At 40.7% G+C, this 12,297-nt stretch overlaps 3 protein-coding genes across 4 annotated transcripts; 1 reads left to right on the top strand and 2 right to left on the bottom strand.

Annotated features, from left to right (window-relative positions):
* Positions 1-262: 262 nt before the first annotated feature.
* On the top strand, positions 263-5,137 carry OSGEPL1 (O-sialoglycoprotein endopeptidase like 1). Of its 2 annotated transcripts, none has more exons than XM_053982312.1 (8): positions 263-541; positions 693-931; positions 1,558-1,945; positions 2,846-3,050; positions 3,131-3,279; positions 3,817-3,947; positions 4,094-4,165; positions 5,000-5,137. In XM_053982312.1, the coding sequence occupies exons 2-8, from the start codon at positions 720-722 to the stop codon at positions 5,088-5,090; spliced, it is 1,248 nt and encodes a 415-aa protein (XP_053838287.1). In that variant the 5' UTR covers positions 263-541; positions 693-719; the 3' UTR covers positions 5,091-5,137. The 2 variants fall into 2 exon arrangements, with proteins under 2 accessions (XP_053838287.1, XP_053838286.1); XM_053982311.1 differs by having other exon boundaries at positions 682-931.
* Positions 5,138-5,383: 246 nt separating this feature from the next.
* On the bottom strand, positions 5,384-9,084 carry ASNSD1 (asparagine synthetase domain containing 1). Its single transcript, XM_053982310.1, has 3 exons — positions 7,603-9,084; positions 6,554-6,735; positions 5,384-5,708 (listed from the first exon to the last, which is right to left on the bottom strand). Exons 1-3 carry the CDS (start codon positions 9,082-9,084, stop codon positions 5,447-5,449), a joined length of 1,926 nt encoding a protein of 641 aa, XP_053838285.1. The 3' UTR covers positions 5,384-5,446.
* A 5-nt stretch (positions 9,085-9,089) lies between these two features.
* ASDURF (ASNSD1 upstream open reading frame) lies at positions 9,090-12,281 on the bottom strand. The gene is made up of 4 exons (XM_053982313.1): positions 12,139-12,281; positions 10,345-10,398; positions 9,758-9,833; positions 9,090-9,176 (listed from the first exon to the last, which is right to left on the bottom strand). The coding sequence occupies exons 1-4, from the start codon at positions 12,211-12,213 to the stop codon at positions 9,106-9,108; spliced, it is 276 nt and encodes a 91-aa protein (XP_053838288.1). The 5' UTR covers positions 12,214-12,281; the 3' UTR covers positions 9,090-9,105.
* Between the last annotated feature and the right edge of the window lie 16 nt (positions 12,282-12,297).

Below are 12,297 nucleotides of genomic sequence, written 5' to 3'. Positions count from 1 at the left end.
TGGGAAATAATTAGTCCTGTCTGTTGCTTGCACAGAAAGCGGTAACTGGCTGATTTTTAAATAATGGCCATCACAAGGCTGTGGTGTCCGGGGGCCGGGGTGCCTGCGGGTGGCTGGACAAAGCGCTCGGCTTGCGGAGGAATCCCCCTCTCGGCCGCTCTCCGCACGGCGGCTGCGCCGGCGCGCAGCACCGCCCGCGTTCCCGGCGGGGCGGAGCCGGGCCCGGGACGGGGCGGGCGAGGGGCGGGGGTGCTGATAGATCGCCACACGGAGACGACGCGAGTGCGCCGCGACTCGGGCGGGACCGGGCCGGGGGCTTCCGGCCGCCGCTCCCCCTGGCCGGGGCCGGAGGATCCGCGGCGGTGGGGCCGAGCCCTTGACGCGGCAGAGCGGCCGGACTTGCCCTGCCCTGCCCTGCCCGCACGGCTGCGCTCACCCGCGGGCTCCTGCTGCGGGCCACGGGCGGGCTGTGACCTCCCTTAGGGCTGCAAGAGGCACCGCCAGCAAGCGTAGTGAGGAACTCTCTTCACACGTAATTCAGGTAAAACAAGACGTTACCTCCCAGCTGTTTTTTCTTAGGTCTTAAATGTCGTGTGTGGCCATTCATGACTTTAAAAGCTCTTCAGAAAATCAGAGCAGAACGTGTGCTTGAAAACCCTCCACTACTAATAAACTATACAGTTCTCTTCTAGACATAACCACCAGGTAGATTATAAACAATGAACAGCATTGCCAAAAGCGTTTTGCAGTCAGTGAAGCACGGGCGAGCTGCGTGGCTGAGGAACAGCTCTGCTCACTCTGGAAAGCAGCGTTTTCACAGGCTGGTTTTGGGAATAGAGACGAGCTGTGACGACACCGGTGCTGCTGTGGTGGATGAAGCTGGCTGTGTTCTGGGAGAAGCACTGCACTGTCAGAAGGAAGTTCATTTACAGTAAGAACAGACTTCTCTCAAGGCTTCTGCCTTAATAATGATTTTACTGTTATTTTTACTTATAATATCATCCATATAAAAGTCGTCCCTGCCCCATAAATCTCAGTACGTGGTGGGTAGGTGTGAAGATGCATCACTTTGGCCTCAACACATACTGCCTGAGATAGTACTAAGGGGGAGGAAATAAATGCCATGAATTTAACAAGTTTCCTCCAGTGTTTTCTTTCAAAGAGAGATAGATTGCTCCTCTAGCTTGAATAAAAGATGAAATAATTGCTACTGTTAAAATCACCAAATGTCTTGACTTTTTAAAGGAAAAATTAGTCAAATATAAGCATTGGTTGTTAAGAACATGAGCTGACAAGTGAGGGGTTGTGAATATTAAGTTACATTATTTTGGAACAGTGTTGAGATACACTTTAAAAGCATCTGTACCAAAAAAGGGCAAGTTACATCCTTTCCTGGCCTTCCACTGATAATTATGCTCCCTTCTGTGCCCTTGACACTAAACAAGGCATTTGAGAATGCACTAAGGAAACAGACAGGATACAAGATTAAGAGGTGCCTTAAAACTATTTTTATGGCATTCTATCTGTTATAAACTACCAATTCCTTGGTTTTACTAGATCAGGAGGAATAATTCCCGTGGTTGCACAGCAGCTTCACAGAGAAAACATCGACCAAGTGGTTCAAGAGGCCCTTTGTGCCAGCGGCGTTTCTGTGGCTGACCTTGCGGCTGTGGCGACCACAGTGAAACCGGGGCTCGCTCTGAGCCTGGGCGTGGGGCTGCAGTACAGCCGGAGCTTGGTCAGCAGGCACCAGAAGCCCTTCATCCCCATCCATCACATGGAGGCTCACGCACTGACCATCAGGCTCACACATCACCTAGAATTTCCCTTCTTAGTTCTCCTAATCTCTGGAGGCCACTGTCTCTTGGCAGTAGCACAAGGAGTTTCAGATTTCCTCCTGCTTGGACAGTCCATCGACATTGCACCGGGTGACATGCTGGATAAGGTAATATCTCCTTTCCTTACCTTTCCTTAGTTGTTCTCTTCTTTTTATTGCATTTATACTACATAATGATAGTAATATCATTAGCCTGAGGACAGCAATTCAATTCAATACAAGTTTTATGTAACTTTTTTCTATTTTGAAATGCCATAGATTTAAGATATGAAAGACTGTTAAAAATGTACACAAAACATCAATTGTAATGTATGTACATCAATTATATTTTAGCAAATAGGCAACATAACCAAAACTGGTGTTGGATGTTTCATTGACACTGATTATACAAAGAAGTTGTATTAATTAGAGAATATTTACAGAGGTATTTTATAGAGGTATTATTATGCTGACAGGTTTAAAACAATGCATGTTAAAACATTTCTTACTAATTTTAGTTTTTAGAGTTTGAAAAGCATGGTTTGGCCTTCAGAATCTTAAGTTTTTTGGGTCCCAGAGTACAGCCTGTAAAATTGGTCACTTATGGCTTTGTTCTCAGCACTGTTTTCAAACAGTATTTGTGCATATTAATTAAAAATTGGGGGAGTGCATGGAATCATAAAGGGGATTTTCAAAAGTTGAAACCAGCTTTGTTCCCGTGTATCTGGTAATACAGTATGGCAGACCGTGTGTGTTTCCCATAGCGTAAAAACAGAGTAATTAATATTTCCTGCAAAATCCGTTGATCCTTATGTTTGCCCAGATTATCCTAGAATTGCATTTCTAAATACTCAAAGAATCAAAAAATATCCTGCTGGGCTGATGTTATGTCTTACCCATACCATGCCCTGTTTGTAATTTCACATTGGATTGGATGTTTTGGTGCCACGTTTTACTCCATGGACTACAGTACAGTGATGCCGTTCCAGGAGGAATTGATTCCAAGTCTGTTGTTTGTCATCTCCTTAGGTGGCACGAAGATTGTCTCTAAGAAAGCACCCAGAGTGCCACAGCATGGCTGGGGGAAAGGCCATAGAGCACTTGGCTCAGACTGGGAACCAGGAACTGCTCACCTTCCGACTGCCCATGCAGCAGTATCGGAACTGCGACTTCTCTTTTTCTGGACTTCAAAACCTCGTCAATAATGCCATTGAACAGAAAGAAAAAGAAGAAGGTATTTTTAGGCAGTCAGATGCAAACTGAGCTTTTGATGACCTACACTCAGGAACTCCCTTTGATGATATACTTTTATAGGTATTCAGGAAGGTGAGATCTTGTCCTGTGTTAAGGATGTTGCTGCTGCTGTACAGCACACAGTGGCTTTTCATATCATCCAAAGGACGTATCGAGCCATGCTCTTCTGCATCAAAAACAGCATATTACCATCAAAAAATGCCACTTTGGTGGGTATACTTCTTTTTTCCTTTTCATATCTGACTCTAAAACATCATTTGAAGATGCAGGTGCCTTGTACTTTCTACCTTTGACGTATGAGGAAGATCTCAGTATGTATTATATTGTTAAAATACCAACAATATTGAAGTAACGGTCATATAAATGTTTAGCTGGGTTTTAAACTAGAGAGAGATTTTCTTATCATCTAATCTAACCTCCCATAACAACCTGACCTTGTGCTCCCCAATACTTGATGGCTGTTCTAGTTACAGTAGAACCATAGACTAGTTTAGCTTGGAAAGGACCTTAAAGATCATCCAGTTCCAATGGGCCTTCCAATTAGACTGACATGCTTCAAGAATGTCTTTTTGCATAATAAGCTCACTTAGCATACTCTTTTCTAGTATGTTTTAATCTTAAATGCAGCATTTATTGTTGTCTTTAGAACTTCAACTGATAACTGTTTTCTAAACATGATGCTGGTTGTGTATGACCCATAACTACTTTTGAGTTAATGCCTTTTTTTCTTCTTGAAATGCTGTCAGGTTGTATCAGGAGGAGTTGCAAGTAATCAGTATATCCGAAAAGTTCTACAGAATCTGGCAGATGCAAATGATTTTGCTTTACTGTGTCCTCCTCCAAGACTCTGCACTGATAATGGTGTTATGATTGCATGGTAAGAGTTGTTTCTCTTTGAACAACATTACAGGAGCACATGCGAAGTTGACATGAGAGTCAAGAAGCTCTTTTTGTGCTGACTGGATGATGTGCTCGTAGGCAGAGTTGTGACGAGCGTTTTTATGTAATTGCTTTGTTGCTCAGGAATGGCATTGAAAGGTTACGTGCAGGGCTGGGGGTCCTACACAGTACTGCTGGCATCCGCTACGAGCCAAGGTAAGTGGCTGGTCATTCCCAGTCTCTGTCCTCACTGCTCACTGGGGGCAGTGAGAGGGGAAGAGGTCACATGAAAAATTTTAAATAAATTTTAAAAGTTACTTTCCAAGGCAGTTTTAAATACAAATGATTGTGGCTGGCATTTATGTTCCTTTTGGCTCAGAAACTTAATTTATCATACATCATAACAGTTCTATGTGTTTTCCTGCTATGATTGTGTAGGTGTTAGGCTTAAGGCCAAACAAAATGTGGATGTCTCAAAAGTACCTGCTGGTCTTAAACTTTAGATTTCTTTCAATTTTTTTTTCCCTTTTCATTTTCAGAAAAACAGACTTGGATGGTCTCAATACAAAAAAAAAGTATTACAGTTTTCCCATGAAAAATTATAAAATATTCTAATTAAAAATAATTTGTATATATTTCAGTGAATAAAAAACTAAGTTTTACTTGCTGTAGACAATGCATTATGTAAGATTATCATAGGAGATACCTGTGAATCTCTAGTGTTTTGCATTCATCAGCAAGACATAAAATGAATTATCAACTAAAATCAGAATCTAAATAAAACAACAGCCCCAGAAGATAGCTTTGAAATCACAACTGTTTCTAGAGTTTGGAATGGCTACAAATGCAAATATTTCCTTATTGTAAAGATGTTTCCATGTACAGCTTTAGATAGGCTATTTTAATGGTCACAGTCTTAGAAGTGCAGGGACTATACCAAAATACTTTGACTCTTGTGCTAATTGTAAAAAAGGTCTGTGAAGCTGTACATCTGTGTGATAGGGCAATGATGATGTTAATTTTTAACAAATACATAATTTTATTTTCTAGAGCTCCCCTGGGAATTGATATTTCAAAAAGAGTTGAAGAAGATTCCATCAAGGTGCCAAAATTAAAAGAGATACGATGGTTGGCATCTTAAAAAGTAACTTAATAAAATAAATGCAACTATATATAGTTCAATGAAAACTGTTTCAATGCTGTTATGTTTAGGAACAATACTTGGATTACAAGTGTTGAAAATCATCGTCAGAGAAACAAATGCTGTGTTGCTATCGCCAAAGTAATTCCAGTTACTATTCCAAATTAAGCATTCTCAGTATTAAAACAAAAAACTTAAAAGCGCAGGTTGCATTCATAGGGAGTTCCTTGAACATGTACAACTCTGATTATTAATAATTATGCCCAAGTGTGTAAAAAATCCCAGACCAAACATTCTAAGAAATCTTGATTTACTGATTTTGTGTATAGAATAAATGCAACATCTGAGATACAGCTCTATAATTCATCTACTGAAAGTAACTTCAGCCTGCTGCATGTGTCAGATGCTTTTTCACTGTTGCTCTCTAGTTTTGCAATCCGAGATCCAAACTGTACTGCCCTTTTTGGCAAAACAGTTGAGGCTGTCAGGCCCAGCTCCTTGGCTGCAAGGCGCAGAATCAGTTTCTCGCCGATTCCTCGAGGTAAAGTCAAATCGGCTTTTTCTGAGACAGGCAGAGAATTGAGGAATGAGACAACATCTTCATCAAGAAAAGGAAACCTGGAAGAGAGATTTACGTGGGGAAACACCCTTTAAAAATTCCATAGGAATAATCTTGGTTTTCCCCTTTCCCACATGCAAAGACCATGTGAAACTACACTGTAACTTTGAAGCAAAAAGATTTACACAACAAATGCTGGTATCATTCTGAATTTCAGGCACTCATACCTAATCACGTGCATGGTTAAGAGCACTGCACCTGTTCTTGTGCTGAACTGAAAATGTGCAACTAAGAACAGATTTGGAAGAACAGTGGCACAAAGATGACATGGGAAAACCTTTCATGTACCTGAGTGGCATCTGCTCCTGGACAACACCTAAGGAATTTTTTTCAAGTTGATGGTAGCATGGAGGAGGTAGACACAACTAAAATGATTCTTCAACTCTTCAGACTTAACAGCCAGGAAATGTGGTGGATATTGACTATGCCTTTACTGCATGGATAGGAATACATAGCTCTTGTTACACTATCATTCTCCAGAGAATGATAGTACCTCCAGAGTCCACACCAGAACACTTCAGAGTTGTTCAAAAGACTGTTCAGCTTAAAATGATAAAAGCAGCTAGAATTTGCCTATTTCAACATCTGTTGCTTCTTCTTAAAACTTTTAGATGGAAATCAAGTTGCTAAATTTCCTAAAGTAAACTCTTCTACAATATACTACAGACCACTTTTTTTAAACAACAAAACCAAAAACTGCACAAACACAATACACATTGAGAAAACTGCAGCAGAACTAGAGACAATAAAACACACAGAAGTTTCAATTAATATTTTGTTAGGGGTGTTAAAAACTGCATCTAACCAGCAAAACCAGTTTTGCTCCATGTTAAAACAGTAATACCTGGCTTCTTTTCCGTGATCACCGATGATCCTGTCATCTCTACCAAGATTTCGAGAAGAAATGCGACCTAACTCCATTTCAAGTTCTTTATTAAGACCCTCTAAGCCATCTTTTCTGAAGCAAACACGATGTCGAGAATAGCCAGCAAGCTGCTCATCTGCTCCAATTCCCGTAAGCACAACCTGAGGAAACAGAATATAAGAAAACTTAGTATCTGTGCAAGTTAATATGTAACAGACTTGAAACGTTTAACTACGTCTTAAGGAGAAAAATTTTAATACACATCTTCTAAAGACATTACCTATCAGAATGGGCTGTGCCTTACACATTTACAAAACCTGAAACAATTCCCAGTAAAGTCACTGGTAACTCGAATTAGGTTAATGATCAGACCTTAAAGTACACACAAATATTGCTAGTGGAGCAAGGGAAAAACATCAAAATAATGCTGTATGTATCACAAACACACTAGTATATTTAAAGAATGTCTTCGTTTCTATGATAATAAACAGCATTTGTTAAACACAAGCCTTTAAAAATTATTGCCAAAGAATATGTCATATGTTGGAGTTACCTGAATGTACACCCAGAGTACTATTCATTTACCAGCTACTGGGTTAGTAACAACTACATTACACAAAGTAAAAATGGCTTACACTGCTCTGTAAGTACAGTAAAATGTTTTATCAAGAGAAAAAACACTATTACTGTGCCTTCAACAGCTGAAATGAAACAGTTCCTTCTTCCCTACACAAACCATCAGGAAAAAAAAAGTGAGGAATCAAAAATTATAGATAGTGGTTATTTTTTTTCTGCACATATTATTGCATATCCAAGTTCACTGAAAAGCCATGCACATTACATGACAAAAGAACTGAACCTGATTTTTAACTCCAGAACTACACAAATATTGTAATTGTAGAATATTTTACATTCTGACACTGAATTTCAGAATAGCAAAGATCGCAGCTGATTTCTGAATCAATAAAACTGTTTTTATATTCAGAAGTCAAACATAAGGCAGAGAACAAAACAAAACAAAATAGTACCTTTGCAGGACTTTTATATGGTTTCAGTTCTCCTTGGTTACTAATGAAACCCTCTCCTCTAGAAGCAAACCAAATTGCACAGCCAATACTGTCATCCAAGACCGTATCCAGTGGATAGATTAAGTAATTAATACGCTGTTTTCTCATTTTTTTCAATTCCTCTAGTGTAACATTAATTTCCACAAAGTTCCAGGTTCTTGAAGGGTTAATTGCTTCTAATTCCTTCAGTCCTGCCCTACCAGTGATTCTGTCAGGAACATCAAAGCAAGATAAATGAGTAGCAGTATCAGCATCAAGATCTTGACAACTTTCTTGAGGACAAAGCAAATCAAGCTGTACTTCATGGCCGGTATGTCTTTTAGTGGTACCCCTGTGCTTAGCTTGCTCTTTCATCATGAAAGCTACATTAAGAAGATCAATTGGCTCTTCCAGAGGCACATGTTTATCAGCCAGGGCTGCAATAACCATAGAATCAATGCCACCAGAAAAGAGCACTGCAATATGTGCTTTCTTATGAGACATGCTTGGAACTTCTCTTGTAATCTGATCTGGATCTCTAAAGAGACATAGGACTCGTCTCTTGACTGCTTCATTTAAAACATCAATAAATTGACAGGCTAATTTTTTCTTGTGTTCCTCTGCAAGAAATTCTTGAAGGGTTTCTACAGAAACCACACAGTTAATGTTGCTAAAATTAGAGCCTGGACATGCACCTGAAGCTTTAGAAACTGTTTTATTTAAGGGGATAACTGGTGCTCTAAGACACAGCTTTGATTCATTCACCACGAGACGTACGTGGTTTGGCAAGTCTTTTGACACTTGGTCAAGAACATTAATGCATGTTTCTTCTACTGCTTTCTCTTTGCAGTTGTACTTCCATGGAAACAATGTTAAAGACAAAGATTTAGTTGCTGCACAAGCTTTGAGATCAATTTTGAAAAGTCCAGATGCTGGGACTTCTTGCCATTGATTGCCTGATTCAGAACAACCACTTACAGATGTGAGACAGAAAGTGCTGTCAACCTCATTACAGAATTGCCAAAGCAGACTACGACGACCAAAGTAATCTCTGCCAAACCATAAACTGTGTCTGGGTGCTTCATAATAAATAAAAGACCAGGGACCCTGAAGTGATGAGAAGAGTGACAGAATGTCCTTTTCACTGCTGCATAAAGCCAGATGATGAAACATTACTTCAGTGTCATTTTCAAGATCTCCTACATGCACTCCACTGAAAATTTCTCCATTCCAAAGAAAAACATTGTTATTGGCATCTTCCCGAGGCTGAGGGGTCACCAGTCCCCTCAAGTGAAGTACGTGGCCTGAAAACAGACATTCATAGGAGAGATCAGACACAGTTTTTATCAACTGTTGACTAGTGTCTGGTCCTCTTCTTCTTAAATGGCAGAGGATGTCTTCACTGAGAAAATCATGAATCGCATGCCGGCTGCACAAGGTAACAACACAGCAAATACCACACATTGCAACGGGGAATTCACGCAACTACTTCTTGATTTTAGCCTTTTCTGAATTTTCCAGCTCCTGATGTGCCTTCTTTAATTCATCTAATGTATCTGTGTAGGAGAAAATGACACAAATAATCAGTTTCATAAAAAGGAAATTTTATGCATAGATAAGTTTAAGTGTATATCTACAAAATTAGTAATTCCAGCCACTCGTTCAAATAAAGGGATAAACATAAAACACTAATTAAGCAAAATGCTATGTTTGTGTTCCATCATTACTAACACAAGCTATATAAGTTTCCTGTAGCATATTCCTCTTAAATTATACAAAGATGATGATTTTTTTTCCAAAGAAAGCCACAGTGCAATAGGGGAATGGCCAACTTCTATATAATCAGTATGACTTCAACATTTGTAGTAAGAAAAGAGAACTGACAATAAAAATGGCAATGCAATTAACCCAAACCAAAGCAAAGAGAAGCAGCAATTGTTCACTTCAGAAAATTAAATTTATACTTCTAAATTTATACTCTTCTAATGTTCCATCATCACCTCTATTATCCATTCTCCTATTACTTTGTATTTGATACACAGCTGCAATTTTCTCATTTTAATATACCTTTCAAATCAGGTACAAATACAGCTTTTAAACATTAACTATTTGAAATACTTTTACACTGCAAACTTACTTTTGCACTGAGACAGCATTTCTGTCCGGTCTGCAAGGAAGAATATGTTGCTATTGGGTTGCTGCTTATAAACTTTCTGTAAAACAAAACCCACACTGTATTAAGTCAAAGCAGCAGATTCTGGAACCACACTGCAGCAGAAGTTGCTGTGGGTCCAAAAAGACACTCCTGGTATAAAAGTGAAGAGGTAAGTTCTGCCCTGTGAACACCAGCATACTGCTGTACCATCAAAAGCTCAACCTAAGACAATTCTGAATTTCTCTTTTCCTCATCCACAAGGGATCACATTCTATTTTAAACAAATGCACAGAAAAAGTAAGCATACCTCATGAATCCTTGTAATCAACTAAAAAATTTTAATGAAATAAATAAAACATAAAAAAGCAAAAAACCCCAACACTGCCCGAGTATACAAAATCAAATAATTTGCAGGACAAATTATTCTGAGCACAGCAGACCACATGTTTATTAAAATCCAGATTACAACAAATTAAAGACAGCATGTTCTGATTTTGTTGCCCTTCTTGTCTTTATGTTTATTTCTCTGCTGAAATTAAATAGTTAAAAGCACATTTGTAAAACCTTACCCGGTTCTTCTTCAAATTAGAAAGCTCATCAACTACAACCTTCTGCTCTTTAATCTGAAAGGCAAAAGATGTATTTGAATTTAATGATAAAAACAAGGCATCATATTATAATCCTAGTGGTGAGCATGTCTACTGATATTTTAAGACAGCAACATGCATGTATAGCTGCTGGTCTCCAAATGAATCAAACTTTACTGAAGACAAAGTAAGTATAAAAATTACATACTTAATTTCTCTAGAAACAGGCTATTTTGCATGCATTGAATTTCTCTGCCCCTCAAGCCAGAGTAGCTATAGCTATTTATAATCAGAGAGCACTTTTTTCACCTTCGGTAGAGAACATGTACACAACTAAGACAACATCAAATAACTTTAAGAAAATTGGCATAATATCAAGATCTTCATAATCACAGATTCGAAATGAAATTAATGAAAATCCAAATACTCTACACTGTAGAGTCAACTCCCATTAGGAGCAATGGAAGCTTTTCTATTGCTCTGGATTTTTACATTAACTTCCTTAGTGGGATTTACCACTGACAGATGTGGCAGATATTCCCATTTTCTTTTACAATGGCAGCTGTGAATGCTAAAGAGTAATCAGAAAAAGTTACAAAAGCCAAAAACTGAAACAAAATCTGTCCAGAGGGCACAATGCTTTTTGTTAGAAGCAAACAACACGGGTTTCTCTGCTCTTCCTTTGTGTCTCCTCGAACTGGTGCAACAGTAGGAAGCTGCCACGGAGTGAGGTCAGCCAAACTGGATATGGCACACTGAAAGTTACAACTTTTCCAGCAGCTACATCAATCTCTTGTATCTTCAACACCAACAAGGCAAAGCAGCAGAGCCATCCTCTGCTACGGACTAAACCAGCCACTCAGGCACAACAGAAGTGACTACCTGTAGCTCTGTGATGTCCCAGCTTTGCAGCTTCCAAGCAATTTAAAACATCACTGTCTCTATACATGGCTGTGCAGAAGTAATTTTTTTTATATAATCACATATGGGGTTGCAAAGGACTTTAAAGATCATCTAGACCCAACCTGCCCCCTGCCACGGGCAGGGACACATCCCACTAGACCTGGCTGCTCCAGGCCTTATCCAACCTGGCCTTGAACACTTCCAGGGTTGGGGCATCCACAGCTTCTGAGGGCAAAATGTGTGAGTGCCTCACCATTCTCACAGCAAACAATTCCTGCCTAGTATCTAACCCAAATTTGCCCTCTTTCAATTTGTACACATTACTCCTTGTCTTATCCCTAAGAGTGATAAGTTGGGTCAGGGATGTTTAGATTGGATGCCAGGAAAAGGTTCTTCACCCAGAGGGTGATTGGGCATTGAACTCCCCAGAGAAAATGATCACAGCACCAGCCCGACAGAGTTCAAACAGCTTTTGGATAACGTGCTCAGGCACACGGTGTGATTCCTGGGGTGTCCTGTGCAGCGCAGGAGTTAGACTCGGCCATTGGACATCTCTTGAAACTCACGATATTCTGTGATTCTGTGAGAAAAACCTCACTGCGCCTCACTTGACATTTCAAGCTCAACTTGAAGCACACTAAGACTCAAAATACCAATCTGACAAGCGAGCTATTAGCGAAGCAACACGGGCTCGCTAAATGCAGGCCGCTCTCGGGGCCCGAGGGCGCAACTCCGGCACAGGAGCCCCGGTCCCAGACAGCACCCGCCCTCCTCTTCCTCACGCTGCTCGCACGCGAGGCAGCAGGCTCCGGGGGCTACCCGCGCCTCGGCCCGGACCCCGGCACAGGGCCCCGCGGGGCCGCCTCCTCTCACCCGCCGGCTCAGCTCCTCCTTGTGGCGCAGCGCCGCGCTCTCCCCATCCTCCTGCCACGGCGGGCGGCCCGACATCGCCCCGGCGGGCACCGGGCGCTCGCACCCGACAGCGGCCACAGCGCCGCTTCCGACGCAGCCACCGAAGCCTGTCGCAGCAGA

This window comes from Vidua macroura, chromosome 7, assembly GCF_024509145.1.
Source record: "Vidua macroura isolate BioBank_ID:100142 chromosome 7, ASM2450914v1, whole genome shotgun sequence".
Lineage (NCBI taxonomy): Eukaryota > Metazoa > Chordata > Aves > Passeriformes > Viduidae > Vidua > Vidua macroura.
The sequence above is the reverse complement of the archived record's forward strand: the minus strand, read 5'-3'. Positions and strand labels throughout refer to the sequence as shown.

Excerpts from the sequence above, each read along its gene's own strand:
- OSGEPL1 (XM_053982312.1), top strand. The coding sequence starts at position 720 with ATGAACAGCATTGCCAAAAGCGTTTTGCAGTCAGTGAAGCACGGGCGA. Across the intron at positions 3,948-4,093 it reads AATGGTGTTATGATTGCATG|GAATGGCATTGAAAGGTTAC; the intron begins GTAAGAGTTGTT and ends TTTGTTGCTCAG. Across the intron at positions 4,166-4,999 it reads GGCATCCGCTACGAGCCAAG|AGCTCCCCTGGGAATTGATA; the intron begins GTAAGTGGCTGG and ends TTTATTTTCTAG.
- ASNSD1 (XM_053982310.1), bottom strand. The coding sequence starts at position 9,084 with ATGTGTGGTATTTGCTGTGTTGTTACCTTGTGCAGCCGGCATGCGATT. Across the intron at positions 6,736-7,602 it reads CATATAAAAGTCCTGCAAAG|GTTGTGCTTACGGGAATTGG; the intron begins GTACTATTTTGT and ends CTGTTTCCTCAG. Across the intron at positions 5,709-6,553 it reads GATCACGGAAAAGAAGCCAG|GTTTCCTTTTCTTGATGAAG; the intron begins GTATTACTGTTT and ends TCTCTCTTCCAG.
- ASDURF (XM_053982313.1), bottom strand. The coding sequence starts at position 12,213 with ATGTCGGGCCGCCCGCCGTGGCAGGAGGATGGGGAGAGCGCGGCGCTG. Across the intron at positions 10,399-12,138 it reads AGGAGGAGCTGAGCCGGCGG|ATTAAAGAGCAGAAGGTTGT; the intron begins GTGAGAGGAGGC and ends TTTGCCTTTCAG. Across the intron at positions 9,177-9,757 it reads AATGCTGTCTCAGTGCAAAA|ATACATTAGATGAATTAAAG; the intron begins GTAAGTTTGCAG and ends TCTCCTACACAG.